Source organism: Nicotiana attenuata, chromosome 7 (assembly GCF_001879085.1).
Source record: "Nicotiana attenuata strain UT chromosome 7, NIATTr2, whole genome shotgun sequence".
Classification (NCBI taxonomy): Eukaryota; Viridiplantae; Streptophyta; class Magnoliopsida; order Solanales; family Solanaceae; genus Nicotiana; species Nicotiana attenuata.
In genome coordinates, this window is record NC_031995.1 from 86,098,154 (window position 1) to 86,116,844 (window position 18,691).

Sequence of the window (18,691 nt, forward strand, 5' to 3'; positions counted from 1 at the left end):
ACTCCATGCATGGAATATTTTTATTTATTTATAATTCCTATTCATGTAAAATATATGCTCTTTTATTTTCTCCCATAAGTTTTTTGCTACTACAACAATTTTTCTTTACCGTTATAAGAATTTTTTTCATTCTCCTAATTAATTCTTCTTTAATTTATGCGTGAGTCTTTACTTTCTAGCAATTTCAGTAAGATTGTGCTTTGCAACAACAATAATTAGCGATTGAGTGGGTTTATAATTCATCAATTTGAGCTTGTATTTTTCCCCTTCATAGTTCGTCTAACTCATTATTTATTCTAATATTTAAAATATTTGTATTAATTACAGTGGCGGATGCACATAGCCACTTGTGGGTGCTTAAGCACCCATAAACTTTGACCATATTTAGTAATTTACATAAACTATTGTACAAATATTTAGATAAATATTGAGTGAGCACCCATAAATAAATTTATTTTTCCTCTTCTTTTGGAGTCTTTATCAGCGAGCACCCATAATTTTAAAATCCTGGATCCGCCACTGATTAATTAGCATGAGATACAGGTGAAATGTAGTGTCCAAGAACTAGTAGCTCATACTTTTCCCAATTCTCCTAGGAAAAAATAATGAATACAAAGGGAAAAGGAGACGGTGAAATTATGTCAACGTTGCAAATTCCACCGTGGTTGGAACTGCCGGAAGGTATATGGGCCAACAAATTACACAGGCTGGGTGCGGTGGAGATACTGTTGACTGCACAGAAGGTGTGCACTACATGGAGGCGCGTGTGCAAGGACCCGTCCATGTGGCGAGTCATTGACATGTGGAATTATGGCGGCCCTTATATCCAGCCTTACCACTTAGAGGAAATGTGTCGCCATGCCATTGTTCGAAGCCAAGGTGAAGTAGTTGACATCAGATTGTCATTCTTCGCCACGAAAGAGTTGCTTTTTCACGTAGCGGAGAGGTAATTTCTGGCTTCCTTAATGTATGTTTCCACTTGCATTTCATTTATTCACTTTTTCTTTTGATCATGATCAAGAAAAATTAAAAGACTTAGTATTACGTGGTACTGCTACTCAAAACTACAACGCGAAGGCTTCATTGAAGTAGTTCAAAAGTTGCCATCATTGGAAGAGCTAAGTCTGATAGACGCTACTATCACAGCTAAGGCTTTTGAAGCTCTTGAACGCTCTTGGTCATGGTTTAAGTCGTTAGAATTGAAGAAGATCTCATGTATTATGAAATCCGGTGAAGAAATAAATGAAGAGGCTCTAGCTATTGCTCAAAGCCTGCCTGCCCTGCGCCGCCTTCAGCTCATTAGGAATTATATGACAAATGAAGGCCTTCAAGCTATTCTTGATGGTTGTCCTAATCTTGTATCACTTGACTTGCGGGGGTGCTTTAATGTTAGACTCAACCAAGTCTTGAATAGTAGAATTTCTCGACAGATTAAGGATGTGAAGCTCCCTCATGACTCTATGGAAGGTTTTGAATTTTAATTTGAGCCTTAGGTGGGCGGTGGGGGGTTGCAGTTGACAAGTATAACATATCTGATGATCACTTTGGTTTTTGAAAAAGATATAAGGGTTTTGTTTCTAGCATCAGACTGAGCATGTGATTTTTGCCCTTTATAAAATATTCTTATAAAATTTAAAGAAAATAGATTTTTCAAATTATTTGCCATTTTGTAGGATTTTTGTAGGATTTTATTAATTGTTTGCATTTTTGTGCACGTTTAATTTTGTTAAAATCATTAAAAAAATATCAAAAATACCATGCATTGTATTTAGATTTTTGTTTTTATAGTTTTAGGATTAACTATTTAATTAATTGCTTTATTAAAAATGAAAATCACAAAAATGGCTCATTTTTACATTTTTACCTTTTAAATTTTAGATTAGTGATTTTTCTCTTTTAATTTAGGATCAAGTAATTGTTAAAAATTTTATAATTAGATAATTAGCTTAATTTTAAAATTTAGATTAATTTAGGATTTTTTAATTAAAGAAAAAGAAAAACAAAGAAAAAAGGAAATAAAAAGGATAATTGAGCCAAAGGTTTTAGACTTGAATTTGGGCTGAATTTATGCCCAAATCCGTTCCCAAATCCGCCCCAAACCCAGCCCAAACCTAGCCTACCCGGTCCAGCCCCCCCAATAAATAAAACGGCGTCGTTTCTTACCATAAAATCCCATCCGTTGATCTCTTTTGATCGAACGGATGGGAACTGATCACTCCACCCCAATATAACTGTCTGAACGACCCCCCCTAACCCCCAAAACACCTCCCATTTCACCCTCATCTCTATCTCTAAACCAAACCCTAGCCGCCCCCAAACACCTCGCCGGCTCCGCCGTGTTCCGCCGCCGGAAATCGCCACACGGCGGCGGCGACACCCCAAACTCCACCAAATTTACACCCTGTGTTCTCCTCTCCCTCCCCTTTCCAAATCCACAAATCGATTCCCTCAAACCCTTGCCAAATTGCTCGAATTTCAGATCTAAAATCGGGACCTAAAACCCTAGTTCATCCAAATCAACCCAAATTCACTATACATACTCCCAGCCTCCCCTCTATACCAATCTACTAACCTTTCCCCCAAAAGACCCGTCCAATTCCGTTAATTCCAGATCTGGAAATTCGGAACCCTAGTTTACCCACTTTGCTGAATTTTCTTCTGATTCATCGAGTTTTAAGGCACGAGTTGAGCCTAAAATTTACATTAACTAATCGTTCTCAGCAAGAACGATTATTTAATGTAATTTTGGACCCACCTCGAAGCACGATCGGAGTCTAGCCAGCCTTGTTCGAGTCCGGGGTCTGTTCCTTCATTCCTGAACCTCATTAGGTATTACTTTCCCCTACTTTTCTTGTCCTATTTTTATTCTTACGTATGTTTTGGTCCACACTGGTTGAAAACAAAAGAAAATGAAAAAATGTGTTGATTAGGTTTTCTTTTTTATGCATCTCTGTTTTTCTTATTTTTGGTTAATTAATCAGTAACATGATTTAAATTTTAGGATCCTTATATTGTTTCCCTTTTCCTGCTTTTGTTTTCTTGTTCTTTTTTTTTCGTTTTGGTATTTAATTGCATGCTCTAGGTTATTTAGATTATTGTTGTCAGTTTGATTCGAATGCTTCATACTAGTTCATGCTTCACTATTCATCTCTTAGATTCAATTTGATTGGTATAACATTTTGTACGGTTTAAGTAGGATTAGGTTTCTGGTTGTTTAAATCAGAGGTTCATCATGAAATTAGCTCATTTTAGGTTTTTAAGTGTCCAGAAGTTTAAAGTTCAATCATTGTCAAGTTTTGTTGTTTGATTTACATTGGCATACCCATTTGTGTTTACGCTGATTTGCAAACCAGTAGAAACTTATAGGGACCTAATTGAACTAAAAGGAAACTTAAGGGAGCTTCAAAACTTTAAAAAATAAAATATCTAGGAAGAGGAAAGTTCTAGAAGTACCAGCTGTCCAAAAATGATTTTAAAAGATGCTGAAAAATAGGATAAGGAGGACAGCTGTACCAGGGCTGTTAGGAAGGACAATACTATTTTCAGAATTAGGATAAGGAATATTCCTAAAAATACCCACCCTAGGCAGCCTATATATAGACACTATCATTCTGAAAATTAGGAAGGAGGATTCAGATTTTTACAACCCTAAAATACACTCTAAAATTTCAGCTGTTGTTTCCTAAGAAGCTGATTTTCTTTTCCTCTAATTTTAGCAAAAACTTAAAGAACTTCTTTGAAGAGTTTCTGGGTTTTCATAAGTCGAAGATGGATTGAATCTGAAGCTTTCTTTTTCTGGGATTTACTGTTGTTCATGTTGTTGTTGTCTAAGTTTGGTTGAGCTTCAGCTTTCATTATTTTGATCCTTACTTGGTCTTCTTCCTGTTGTTCTTCTGTTTCTGGCCGTTAGGTATGTAACATCACAATTTGAAACCTCTTTGAAATACGAAACTGGAGTTGTAATCTGTTCAAGATTTGCCTATGTTTAACATTTTGTGCATCAAAGATGTGTTGTTATTACTGAATCTATCCACTCTTTGCTTTGACCATGATAAATGAAGTCTATTACTGTGATTGTGCTGCTGAAAATCTCGTTAGAAATAGAGCTATTTGATTTATTTTTTTAAGGTGAAATGATGTAGCATAGTTTAGTCCATAAATGGAGCAGACCTATTTGGTACTTTAGCACAACATTTTTCTTTTAAAAGCTGAATGTGTGAGCTGTTTGTATCCATGAGATTTAGTGGGATATGAATGTTGTATGAATAAAATGATGTCAATATGTTTAAAATTGGCAGTTTTTTTTAGCTCTAGCATTATATATAGGGCTTCTATAGTTTTCTGCATATGCGACTGAAGGAAGTGATATTAATCTGAAGATATTGAAGGGTGTTGTTATTAGTCCCATGGCTATAGTCTGCAGATTTGGCCACCAGTTTGCCAAATCAGCAAGATCTGAGCCAAAGAGTGGGATTCTGCTGTTGAAAGCATGCTGAAACTGGTACTTTCATGAGGTGGATTGAGCTTCTGATGGATAAATCATATCCAAAAGGGGGCGAGTATTCACTAGGTTATCAATCACATGGAAGTTGTAATAGATTAGTGTTTAAATTTATGTATTCAATAGGTTTTAATGTAATATTTCTGATTTTGGTAAGCTTTATTTTTATCTGGAAGACTGTAATGAATTAGGTTCTGATCTTATTAAATCAACTGTTGTTAAGAGTGTAATTATTTGTTGTGATATTTTCGTAAGTATAAGTGATGCAATTGGCCAAGGCTATGGGCCGAACATTCAAGGCTAAAAGGCATGTTTCTGCGACTAAAGCTGGGCCAGACTTGCGATTGAGCCCAGATGGGGAAAAACAAACCTCAACGAGTCTGGGCCTAGGCCATTGGGCCTGGGCATTAAACCCAATATCTTGGTCCAATTGTAAATGGTTTCCCTTGCGAATTCCAATATAAATGCATGCCTTTCATTTTTTTTATTTATTTTTTTTGTCCTACTTAAAAGTTAATTGAGTTACAACCTTTGCAAACATGTATTAGGGCTTAAAATGTAAAGGTAGATAGTCTCAGGCAGTAAGCTTTCGTGATTGGGCCCGCCTAATACAAGCCCAATGTGGGCAGACTTGGTTAAAACTCAGACTGGGCAAAAGCCTTTGAGTTCTCTTTTGTTCTGGCTATGTTTTGAGCCTAATACAGTTTCAATGCTATTTTCTTCGTTGACCAAGTAATTCATGGGCTACTGCTGGCCCAAATCCCTTATCAAAATTGATTAAAAGGCCTAGCTCTTCATCCTAAGCATGTCTATAATTAAAAGCTTCTTAGTGAACTTCAAATTAGATTCAAATAGGGGCATCCGTTAGCTTGCTTTAATAAAATACAAATCTTTTAAAATAAATTGAGGTGTGCCATACATAAACAAAATCCATAACTTATGGCCCTCACATTAATACTAGTGGAAAAATACTTTGAACTTTCGTAGCTTGCTTTAGGCACACGTTTTATAATAAACCATCGTGACTATGGGTACGGTTCCCGTGGCATAGTCATGATATCTAATTCCCAAATTCGGGGGTGCATTTCATGTAACCCGATCACAACAACTTCGAATATTAATAAAATACACATGTCGTGAATCACGGGTGCATTTCATGTACCGTGGTTCGCGGCGTGTTCCAAAACAAACAAGTGTACGACAATCGTAACTTGTTCAAGAAATAATTCCATAAATCCTAAAAATAGTTAATTATTTAATTGAAAGCGGTAAAAGGAATAAAATGCACAATAGGCTTAAAACATGTAGTAAATCAGATAATTAGGCCAATTTTAACAGTTTACGCGACCGTGCTCGAACCACGGAACCCGGAAATGCCTAACACCTTCTCCCGGGTTAACAAAATTCCTTATCTAGAATTTCTGGTTTCGCAAACTTTTAAAATAAAAGTCGATTTTTCCTCGATTTGGGATTTTTTTTTAAAAAAAAAATAAACCGGTGACTTGGAACACCATAAATCATTCCAAGTGGCGACTCTAAAGAAATAAATAAATAATCCCATATCGAATAATGTCACTTTAATTGGAAAAACTCCATTATATCACCCTCTCGGGGGTGTGACAAGCCTCATTAATTCTGAAGTTGTGGGCTTTTTCTGGTCATTGGATTGTGAAGCTCTTCTTGCCTCTTGAATTTTATCAAGCTTATATTTATTAGTTTTATTTTTATTATATTTATATGACTAGAATTTCAGAAGTGCTAGAGATTTCACAAGTGAGCCGAGTCTCACTCAAACTTGTACACAATATAACTGCTTCTATTAATGTACAAAGAGTCCTCTCCACGACATCTAGTCTACTATATATATAGGAGTTGAAAAATATAATGTAACGATTAATTTTTCGGCAAAGGGCTAAATATATCACTGTATTATTAGAAAATATTTAAATATATCCCTCGTTATACTTTCAGTCCAAATATATCCCTATCGTAATACTATTGATTCAAATATACCCATCTTCCGTTAAGTTTGTCCAAGGTGGACATCCATTCCTACGTGTCACTGACATTTGATGAGGTGGATGCCGCATGGCATTCCACCTCAGTGCTCCTAACCCATTTTACCCCTCCCTTTTATTTTATTTTCCACCACAAAAATTTCCTTCTACTCCACTACCATTTTCACTATTACTGCCACCATTTGAATTTACAACCTTAAATTAAGAGTGAAGAGATTCCAAAAATTCCATCACATTTATGTTAGTTGCGTGTTAATATGATTAAAAATCATCGAAAACTGTGGTAGGTGTAAGATTTCAGTATGATGGTCATCGTGCGATGAGACCTATTATAATTTACTACTAAAGTTGCTACTTAGTGCATAGACTAACGATCAATGAATTGAGTGAAAGTCATGAGAAATTAAGATTTATAATTTAACAGAAACAAAAAAAGCTAAGTAATTTATTCTTTTTTTTCAAATCTTAATGGGTTAGCACGATCCGATACAGTGCTAGTTTGGCGGAGTTTGGTTGAATAATCAACCCAAATTTTGTTCCCTAAATCCTGAATTCTCAACTCCTTATTAGTGTGACTTAAAAAGGAAAAAACAAAGAAAAAAAAAAGAGAAACAATTATGTAGTGAAATTTCTGGATCGGAAGACTTTGTAATGATTATTCCACAAGTAAAGGATGCATCGCCATTGACCTCTGCTGTTATATAGTAATGAATTTCTAAATAGGAACAATTTATCTGGACAATATTTTTTTATTGGAAGTAATTTATTCGTCAACTTTGGCGTAAGTAGAGGTTCTTTTGATGGTTTATCTTTCATAAATCAAACGAACACGACAATAGTGGCAGTTATAGTGATGGAGGAAAAGAAAATTTAAATTGTAAAGAACAAATAGAGGGAGGGGTAAAATGAGTTAGGGGCATTGAGGTGGCATGCCACGTGACATCCAGGGGCGGCTCAAGCACTTTAGTGGCCTAAAGTCAAAATTATTGGAGGCCTTAAATTATAAAAAAAAAATCCAAAAGAAATTACTATTTCTAACTTTTTGAGATACAAAATTATTAATAATTTTTTTTGCTATCAACTTCTTCTAATAATCCTTTTTCGAATGATAATATAGCCAACTCACTTAATCTTTCTTGAGAAAATTTGATCTTGCGTAAGATTTTATGTTAAAATATGGATGAGAACAGTGTTCATCCATGGGAGCAATTAGAGAGAAGCTGGAGAAGAGAAGAGAGAAAGGGATTTTGGAAATGAAACCGTTCCATTACTTCAGCTACAGTAGGCATACGTATATACAGGCTAACTAACTCAACTAATGACAGCTCATTAACAGCTAATAACCTCCTAACTAACTAACTAATTATCTGTCTATTAAATAAGCCACATGTACAAATCTGCATTGATAATAGTTCCCCTCAAGCTGGAGGGTGCAATATGTTGAGCACACCCAGCTTGCCTAACAAATGCAAGTGTTGCTGCTGTCCTAAGCCCTTAGTCAACAGATCAGCTAGTTGATCCCTGGTGGGCACATAGAATGTCTGTACCATTCCCCCTTTAATCTTGTCTCGAATAAAGTGGCTGTCGATCTCAATATGTCTTGTTCTCTCGTGAAAGATGGGATTAGCAGCTATTTGCATAGCAGCTTTGCTATCACTCATCACAGCTACAGGTTGAAGAATTTGAACTCCCAATTCCTGAAACAATCCAAGTAGCCAAGTAACTTCTGCAACACCTGAGGTCATGCTTCTATACTCCGCTTCAGTTGAACTCCTGGACACAGTGTGTTGTTTCTTAGACTTCCAGGAGATCAAGGAGCTTCCAAATTTGATAACATAACCTGTTACAGATCTTCTGGTGGTATTGGTAAGGGGTGAAGCCCGATGCATGCTGGGAGTAAAGATCAATGGTAGTGGGATCTTGGGCTAGTGACAGTGGTGGGATGAAAGCAGGATTTTCTGTGTAGTTAGCAGGGAATGAAGGTGGAGGATGCCCCCTGATCTAGGCTTGATACATCTCCACCATTTGATGCTTCAACCTGTGGACCTCCTCTTTCAATCCGGACTCAAATTCCACCATCTCTCTCGGTGGGTCAACCACACCTATGTCCAATTCTTTGCTAGCCATGAGTGCCTTGCATTTTGACCTGGTGTTATATGGATGACTTGCCAGAATGTCAAACAAACTAACCACCTTCCTGAACTGTAGCGCAATAGCAAACTTGTTAGTTTCAAGAGTTTAACAGATAGGAAATCGCACGTTTGGGATGTAATGCACCTAAACAGTTAAACGCTTCTATCATGTTTTTGAACGGCTGCATGTTTCATCCCGGCCTTAACTAACTCTTTTCACTCTGCACCTTTTTTCTTTCGTTTCTGCCTTTCTTTAATCACTCTTAATTTTCTCAATTTGTTCTTGTCAGGTACCGGAGGCGCCTGTTGTTACCCCTGAACTTTAGGAGATTTTAGCACAGTTCCTGAGTATGTTTGGTACATTGGCTCAGGCGGGGTTGATTCCGGTTGCACCGGCTTCTTCACAGACCGGGGGAGGGACTCAGACTCCCACCTCCCACACTCCAGAGCAACGAGTTCATGTTGGTCAGGTTCCAGGTGTCATGGCGACACAGCCTGTGGTTCCAGTTCAGCCCATGGTCAGGGCAGCAGCATCTAAGGGAGGGCAATTTGGATTTGCAAGGTTCAAGGAATATGACCCTCCTACATTCAGTGTTTTGGCTTCAGGGAGCGCACAGGGTTTTATAGAGGAGTGCCATCGCATTCTCCGCACTATGGGTATTGTTGAGATGAGTGGGGTTGCTTTTACTATGTTCCAGCTTCAGGGAGCAGCTTATCAGTGGTAGCGGGCATATGAGTTGGGTAGCCCGACCGGTGCAGCTTCACTTACAAGGGTTCAGTTTTCAGAGATGTTTATGAGAGAGTTTGCACCTCAGTCCCTTTGGGATGCATGGCGCGTGGAGTTTGAGCAGCTGCGCCAGGGCACTATGTCAGCATTAGAGTATGCCGTCAGATTCAGTGGTTTGGCTAAACAAGCACTGCCTTGGTCGCTACAGTTAGAGAGTGAGTCCGTAGATTCAATGAGGGGCTCAGGCATGACATTCAGCTCAACATGACTCGAGAGTTGGAGTCAGATGTTTCATTTCAGCAAATGGTAGGGATCGCTCATCGGTTAGAGGGCATGTGGGACTGGGAGCGAGAGGACAGACGAGATTAGGAGAAAGAGTACGGGGAGGCGAGGAGTCCTCGTAGACCGGAGAGAGCTGTTGGTCCTTATTTTGGAGGTAGGGTGCGACATGGTAGAGGTTTCGTGGTTCAGCCAGCTCAGTTTGCGCTTCAGGCTTCGCACCGTGATTCAGGTGTTCATGGACCTCAGAGTACCCTTACCGCACAGTTCCAACAGCCACATCAGCAACGCGGTTGCTTTGAGTGTGGAGATACTAGCCACGTGGTGAGATATTGTCCCAGACTTCGGACAAATGCATCATAGCGAGGTATTCAAGCGAGTAGAGGGCGCCCAAGAGAGACTCGGCCCGTTGATGTGTTTCATATAGTAGGCTTGAGGCCGTTATGCCAGATGATGTCATTCAGGTATTATTTTGGTTTATTATAGAGGAGCACCATCCGTAGTTCATTACAGTTCTGCTCATCAGGGTGAGTTCCCCTGTTTGTTGCTCCACTGACGAGTGCGTTTCATGATTAGCACTCTATTATGTGTTGCCTGGGAGGTTCTATGAGTGACAGCCCGTGTCTATCATCTGTTTCTATTCATTACTGAGAGCTATGAGACTAGTAGTAAATTCCTATTGTCCATTACGGTAGGCTTGATGTGATTCTGAGTATTTTTGGCTACAAGCTGTGATTTTATGCTCCACTAGTGTGGGAGCCAGTACGTTTTGTAATTCTGTTGACGGAATTGATCTAGTGAGAGGTTCCAGCTAGTTGATGTATACCCTACTTGTGATTCCGAGTTGAGGACGGGACCCTCGTGATTTCATGTGATTTGATATGTTTGAACCGGGCTGTGTACCGTGGTGGAAGTTATATCAGTATGAGATCCTTGTGATTTGTTTATATGTTTTAATTCTTCTTGTTATATTGTTTTGTAAGTTAGTACGGATAGAAAATTGTGCTTGACGGGTTGGTTTGATAGTTCCCTTATGTGTTTCTCCTTCCATATTCAGTCATTTTTGTTCTGTGCTTCTTGATTTTTAGCTTGCGGGGTGTATGCCCGGTGGTGTTAGTTGTGACTTGTTGATTTGGGTGTTTGGTTATGAGGCCTTCGTGTTTCTTGCATCATTGTTAGTGTTACGGGGGTTTGAAACAAAGTTCTATCGGATATGAGACTAGTGGCCGGTGCAGGATTTGATATCGGGCAGGTATTGTGATCAGGAATGTTATTATAGGCCTATGTGTGGTGTGTATGTTGTGTGGATGTACTCTTTGGGTGTTGGCATAAGTGGTTGCAGCTAGTTGAGACTAATACCGGATGTGGATTTAGAATCAGGTCTTTTGGAAGAGAATGGAAGGTGAGAATTTTGGCTGTGAGGCTTATCGGTGTTGGTTAGAAGGATAATCTGCATTTGAGATGGTGTCGTCAGGCCTATGTTGATTGGGGTGACATGGGATCACCTGCGGGTGTATGTTGGATGTGTGCATTCAGCAATTTGAGGACTTCGAGGCGAATCTTGGCACGTTCGAGGACGAACGTTTGTTTTAAGAGGGGCAGGCCCGGCCGGTCATTTTGAGAATTTAAGTTCCGATCAGCGGCATAAGGTCTTGAAAAGCTTCATATTATGTGTATCGACTTGCGTGCATGGTTGAATTCAGTTATCGGAGGATTCGGAATCGAATTGGAAGAAGAATTCTAGTTTTTGAAGCTTAAGCAGTGAGAATTTGACCGGAATTGGACTTTTGAGTAAACGGCTCCGGAATGGGTTTTGGATGATCTCAACAGCTTTGTATGGTGATTTTGGACTTAGGCGCACGTCCGAATTCGGATTTGGAGGTCCGTAGGATAATTTGAGGCATTTCGGCGAAAGTTGGAAAAGTTGAAGTTTGGAAAATGGAGAAGTTTGACCCACAGTTGACTTTTGTGATATCGGGGTGGGAATGCGATTCGGAGAGTTGGAGCAGCTCCGTCTTGTCATTTGACACTTGTCTGCAAAATTTGGCATCATTCCGGGTTGGTTTGATTGGTTTCGGCATGAGTTTTCAAAGTTGGAAGATTTGGAAGTTTATAGTTCGATTCATGGCGCGATTTGCATTTTCGGCATTGTTTGATATGTTTTGAGACCTCGAGCAAGTCCGCGTTAGGTTATAAAACTTGTTTGTGTGTGTAGACGGGGTCCCGGGGGCCTCGGGTGTGTTTCGGACGAGTTTCAGATGTTTTGCATGATTTTGGAACATGTCTGATTTATGGTGTTTTCGCACCTGCGATATTGGAGCGTAGGGCGGCTCCGTTTCTGCGTGAGCCTGGTCGCATCTGCGATCTTTGAGGCCTTGAAGCTAGCTCGCTTCTGCGAATGCTGGAACGCAGGTGCGAAACCGCTTCTGCGGTTGGTCTATCGCATCTGCGAAGGAGTCCGCTTCTGCGTTCCTATTATCGCTTTTGCGACGCTGCTGATGCGGCCAATTGTCCGCAGATGTGGACCTAGGTCTGTAAGTATAGTTGTATTTCTTGCTTAATTTTTGGTATAACATATGGTTGATGTAAATGTATGACACTAGTGTTATGTAACGGTCCTCTTTTTTTATGTAACTCTTCCGGTGACCATACAAGCAATCAACTCATATTTTTAATAAATTCATTTTCACGTGCAAGTTTATGTTTTCCGACTTGCTGAAACAAATAGAGGTCCCAAAAGACATGTACTTTGGAACGAGCCAAATTTTAACATTCAATTGAATAAATAAGCAAAAAAATTGTGATTGCACCTTCAATATATGGACGCCTTTTCGGCATCGCTCTGACAATATTGACTTTTGAGCACTATGTTTACCCTTAAAATTGGATAACAATTAAACTTATAAGTGGTTTTAAGGATATGTGATTTCACTTAGCACAAACTGAGAAATATAAGAATTAGTGTTAGAAATCAACTGTTAAATAAAACAAACCAATACAATGAGCAGTTATGGCCTTCGAGCCAGATCTCCCTCGAACCAATAGAATATGCTAACGAATGAGCGTAAACTGAATAACAGAGCTTAAGAGAGAAAATGTAATATATTGCTTTGTTATGCGTGAATCACCTTACAAAATGATTAGAACCCTCTTTATATAGTAGAAGAATTCCACTTATGGTACAATTCTAAATACAGAAGGAAATCCATGATTGGCTAAATGTCTGGTCTTGACTTGATACGTGCTGAGATTTTTGCCACGATCCTTGCCCAGTCACGGATATCTCGGCTTTCTATTATTCGGTTTAGCAAGCTTTCTTCGATCATGCTCGGTCCCCATCTCGCTTCGGTCTCGATTACAACTGGTCTCGATCTTGATTGACATCAACTCACGAGCTTAGCGATCCACCTCCGTGCCATGGTCCTACGCAATTTGAGGCCGAGCCTCAACCTACCACCCCGATTTTGATTAGCCGTACATAGTTAGAGAGGACCGATCTTGACCGTATACAAATAGTCCCCTCATTTTTTGGAGTGTAATGACAAGAAACGTATTGAGTCTTAGAACTTCCCCTCGATTTACCATGACGTAAGCATCGTGACGCAATCGGCGGAAGTGACCGAAATGTCTCATCGGTTCAGTTTCCTAGGTATGTAATGCGTGTCAGTCGACGGTCGGCCACTACCAGTATTGAACCGTCGTTTCGAAACAAATAAATAGCCACCTTCTTCATTCTTTCAAACTTTACTTTCAATTTCCTTCATTTTGATTCTCATAGTTCTTTGCATTCTGCAGAGCTTCCCGTCTTCAGATCTTTGAATTTCTTTGCTTGTTCTTCTCAAAACACCAAAATTTCAATATCTATTCTCCATTTCTTACAAAAATGGCCAAAACATATAAAATTGTTCCGCAGAAAGAAAGAGCTTCCTCATCTCAGTCGGCCGGTGAGCAACCAGCAGCGGATCCTCCCCTAGAGGACTTCGTTCCTAGAAAGTGCGCCACTGCTTCTAATTTTAAGGTGGAGAATACACCCTCGACGCCAGGTCGATGTGAACCGATGTCGAGGTACATATGTACGATTACAGAAGATCTCCTCGAGAAGGTGAAAGAGGAGTGCAACTGGGTAGGCAAAGATGTAGCAGTTCCTACCCCCGAGGAATCCATCACAACTAATATGGAGGGGTATCTAAGTGTCTATACTTACCCCATCATGATAGGTCCCTTAGACCCTATCATCGTCGCCTTTTGCAAGAGGTACGATGTCACTCTTGTTCAAATCCATCCATTGTTCTGGAGGATCATGATCCTCCTCCGATTTTTTGCAAGCAAGATCGAGGGGCATCCTTTTACCCTCAATCACCTTATGCGTCTCTACATCCCCCAGCTTTATCGTGGAGGCATGATCGAGCTTTACCGCCGAGCCACCAAACCCCCATTCTAAAGCATAGACAAGACTCGAGACCGAGGTTGGATGGGCAGATTTGTTCGAGTAAAGACTTCGGACCTAATCCCTGCCGAAGATATGCCGTTATCTAAAAAAGTGGAACATGAATCATAAGTATTGCTTTGCCTTGAATATCTAACTTTATCGTTTTGCTTATTATCTTCCTTCCTCATTTGAGGCTTTTTGTTGTAGATGTGGCCATCGTTTCGGAGGTGATCCCTGATCTCGAGTAATGGGTCAAGGTCCTAGTGTCACAGAGGTCGTACTCCGAGCGTGCTTGGATGGAAATATCGAAGGGGCAATGGGAGGCCCGTAACCATGGTAATTTTTTTCTTCTTAGAACGGTTTCCATTTGGACTTTGCATTGTATTTATTCATCTTTTTCCCCTTTGCAGGCCTAGGGAAGGATGTGACAATGAGGCCCACCTCCGTTGAAGAAGAGGCACTTTCCCCTTCTCCTGCTCCGAAACAGACCAAGGAGAAGAAAAGGAAAGGGGCTCCGAGCTCTCCGAGCCCGGAAAAGAAAAAATCGGCGAGGATCCCCGTAAACCTAAGGGGAACGTCATCCTACTCACCATGGAGTCAGTCAAACAACTGAGGGATGAGTCTGAAGAGGATAAAGAAGAAGAGGACTTTGGGCTGGTGACCCGTGTGCGCACTGGCATCGGAATTCGGGGAACCATTAGGCCTGAGCCAAAAAAGGCTGAAGATGCTTCACCTCGAGGTGGGGAGGCTACTGAGGAGGCGATCGAGGCCAGTGCATAAATCGGGCTCGAGGCTCCCCAGAATGGAGGCGATGCCTCGAAAGACCCATTTGGGGCAATAGAGTTCGGGGATTCTCCCTCGTTCCCCCCAGTTTCAGCGTCGATGATACGTGACGCCCAGGTTGCAGAGGCTTGTCTCGGGAAAGAATCCCACAGAGAGGAAGATATTTTCTGTGGTTATTTTGCTGAAGTAGAAGATGTCACAGGTCTGGGTGACCTGGATATACTGAGGAAGAGATCGAGTGAGGCTTCCTCGAGCTTTAAACTGACCAACCAATTCCCGGCCCCTAGCGTCGATCCCGGGCGTAAGCGGCCACTTATCATCTTAGTCCCGGAGGATGCTTAAGTTTTCTCTACCCCCATAGAGGTGTCTAGCTATCTCCGATGCTTGGTCACTGAAGAGGACCAAGCCAAGATAGATGAAGTGGAAGTTGCTTGCCTGTTCAATGAGGCCCTGCATGGTCTGAATCGGGTAAGATCAAAAGCCATTGCATTATTTCTTTATGACTTTGAATTGTAGATATTTCTAACATTTTCTTCCTTTCTCGTAGGCTTTGGTGTTACATCATGAGGCCTTTCTTCGAATCATAGAGGAACGCAAGGCCGAGGTCCAGGGCCTCACTGAGAAATGCGATACTTACAAGCTTCTTAGTGAGAAGCTCCAGGTAGACTTGGTGGCGGCTCGAGATGAGCATGCTGAGATGGCTGAGCAGGTATTCCGGGTCCTTCATGATAGTGAGGATGAGTTGGAGATAACAACTAACGATCCGATTCTGTAGGTTCGAAAGAGGCTCGAACAAATCAAGGACCTCCAAAGGCAGATAGATAAAGTGCTAGCCGAGACTGAAGAGTTCAAGGGGTGTATGGATATTTTGGTTGTAAAAAAAGGAAACCGTTCAAGCAGAGCTGGATTTGGCCAAGTCACAGCTTCGATCTAAAAAAGAGAACGCCTCAGCTTAGGCGAAGAAGGTCGAGGAGCTCGAGTCCAATTTAGCCAGTTTGGCCAAAGAGCTCGAGGTTGCCAGATCTGAAGCGGTTGTGGCCAATGCTAAAGCCGAAGCTACTGCGGCCCAATACAAGGTCGATGCCGAAGCCACCCTCGAGTAGGCCAAGGGCATGGTGGATCATTTGAAGTGGCAGGCTTGAAGGGAGGCTCTCGAGGGGGTCCTTGCTCAAAGTTCCGATATATCTGCTGAAACGTGAGATCGCCAAGGTTGAGGAAGCAAAGGCTCGGAAGCTAGCATTTCCCGATGAGGATTTCGAGAATGTGAGCAGATCTGGTGGAGAAGATTCCGAGGGCGAAGAAGCTTCCTCCGATAAGGACTGTGCTGCTTAGGCCTAGTAGTCTTCGCTTTTACATTGAGGTCGATCAGCCTTTGTAAAGAATTATTTGATCGAGCCATGTGGCCCTTGTAAAAAACTTTGATATGTAAAAACTTTTTTCTTTCCATGGCTCCCGAATCCGTTGTCCTTTAGTTATTTTATGCAAGTGTCAAAGTACCTTAATATAAAGTTATATTCAACGGTCCTAGGTCGAACATGACCTGAGGCAGTTTTTGATAAATCAGAGCCGAGTGAGATCATTTATCTGGACTCGGAATAAGGTAATCTTTGAGTTTGATGATCGAGTGAGAATGTTATCTCGAACTCGAAATTAGGTGGCCCTTAGGCTCAAAAAACAGTCCCCGGGTGAGAATTTATTCGAACTCGAATTGAAGTAGCCCTTAAGCTCAGTAGTCGAGAAAGAGTGATATTTCGAACTCGAAGTGAGAGTAGCCCTTAGGCCTTTGTATTTGGCCGATCTGGCTGATCTCGCCCAACTATGCCTTATAAAAGGACACGCGGACGTTGCAAATATAACCTGAGTATTTATGCCCAGAGTCGAATCCACAGAGAATTAACCTATCAATTACTTTTGTTGGACTTACTAAATTCTTTATAATCAACTTCCCCAAACGTTGTAAACAATAGCTGATGGTATTTCTAATAACTAAGACTGAAAGTAAATAAACAGCTGTAAACTAAATATGCTTGGGTTGTAAACAATAATAGGAAGGCTCTAAGGTAGTGATTTCCCCTATTGATGAAATCCCTTCCGGCTATGTTTCATATAGATTCACCAAAACATCTCTATCATTCATGAGCACTCTTTTTACCGTAAATCTCTGCCGAGTAATCGCGATAATTTACTAGACGCACTCTCCCGAGATACGCTAGCTGACTTTGTTTATTACAGCTCACTTTAGATTGCACCCAAGGCTTCGTTATCCCTAATCCCGCCTTTAAACCTGCAGTTATAGATCCCTCTTATACTTTGGGAGTGGTGTTGTTCAACAATTACCTAAATATGCACTCTCTCCGAGTTATGCACACTAAATAGGCACAGCTAATTGAGGATCCTGTCAATTAACTACAACAAACACGTAGTTGAACAAATAGAGATTAACTGGCAAACTATATTAACATAATCAAGAAGTTCATCCTTCAATAGGTTCCATCAAAACCTTAGACTAAAGTATTTAGCTACTCATAACAACGTAATGATAAACTACGAAAGTATTCATAATCGAAAATAGCAAGAAAAAGAAGAGATAAGGAACTATGATGTTTTTGGGTGATCTCTCACACTTGTGTATCTTGCAAAAGTATTCTCCAAAACAAGTCTGCCCTAATGTGGCCGAATTTCTACATCTTATAAGGGTTTTACACCAAGTTTTCCCGACTTGACACTTTAGTCCCTGAAGTTTCAGCGTCCTACCGCGGTTACGCTAGGACCGCGGCCAGAATGGTCCTCTGAATCTGCAGCAATGTTCTGCCGCGGTCCTACCGCGGTTACGCCCGGACAACGGCAGGCCAGCTTCAGTTCTGGTTTTTGTCCCTTCGCTTGGTGCACTTTGTGGGTATTGTATGATTGGCCTCCTTTTCTCCGTAATTGATCCCAAAAGTACTCCACAGACTTCTTTTATTGGATATAGCCCGCAAAGCATGAAAAAGCATTAATCAGAGCATTTGGTTATCACTTTTTACCATAAAGCTACACAAAAATGTTGTTCTTTAGGGCCTAATTATAGTCTAATTCACCTATTATCACTGGCCTTTGTAGAACGATCGTTTTAACATATATAAAGCTTTCTACCCTTTTTGGCTTTTAAGAATTTTTTCCTTTGCTTTGTCATTCATGTTCGTAAAGGTTATAATGCCTTAGCATGAAATAATGAAGTCGTGTTTGAGGGTTCGAACAAAATCTTGCTTTTACTGCCCTTCTAGGTTAAGGCGTTATCGGATTTCGATATTTATCAACTTTTTTTCTCGAAAAAAATCTTAAGTTTTAAGATTCTGCCGAGGGTAGCCTTTCAGAACCGGTTGTGAAAGAATTCAAAGGCCTGTTTTGCTACGGAATTCGGACGTCTCCAAGCCGTGTTAATTTGGTCGTAGCCTCTTTAGTTCGGGATTTTCCCCTTGGGCTTATTTTCTCGTCTTACTTCGAGCTTGCCCGAAGTGTCAGTCCGATTGCGGTGGCCGTGGCTTATAAAAATCGAGAGTTGCCTAAAAGGTCTTATGATCTCAAAGTTTTAATAATTCGATCTCGTTTATTTTTCGGATGGCAGTCCCCGAGCGTGAGGGTAATTATCCGAACTCTGGCTATGATCGGCCCTTAAGCATGTTTACATAATAGATCAAGAGTATGAAATTGTGAAGTAGAAGAACTTTTCTAAGACATGAGATATTGGCAAGGAAAAATACTCCTCTTTATAATTGATTATACATGCGTACATGTTCTGTGCAAGGGCTCGCGCACACTACGCGGACACGGTTCATTTGACCG

General features: G+C 40.6%; 1 protein-coding gene and 1 long non-coding RNA gene across 2 annotated transcripts; both read left to right on the forward strand.

The window, feature by feature from the left end:
• LOC109230221 (F-box protein SKIP19-like) lies at window positions 605-1,600 on the forward strand. Its single transcript, XM_019395744.1, has 2 exons — window positions 605-946; window positions 1,022-1,600. Exons 1-2 carry the CDS (start codon window positions 606-608, stop codon window positions 1,479-1,481), a joined length of 801 nt encoding a protein of 266 aa, XP_019251289.1. The 5' UTR covers window position 605; the 3' UTR covers window positions 1,482-1,600.
• LOC109229411 lies at window positions 2,169-4,739 on the forward strand. Its single transcript, XR_002068564.1, has 2 exons — window positions 2,169-2,829; window positions 4,327-4,739. It is a non-coding gene; the product is annotated as an uncharacterized LOC109229411 (long non-coding RNA).

Excerpts from the sequence above, each read along its gene's own strand:
- LOC109230221 (XM_019395744.1), top strand. The coding sequence starts at position 606 with ATGAATACAAAGGGAAAAGGAGACGGTGAAATTATGTCAACGTTGCAA. Across the intron at positions 947-1,021 it reads CTTTTTCACGTAGCGGAGAG|AAAAATTAAAAGACTTAGTA; the intron begins GTAATTTCTGGC and ends ATCATGATCAAG.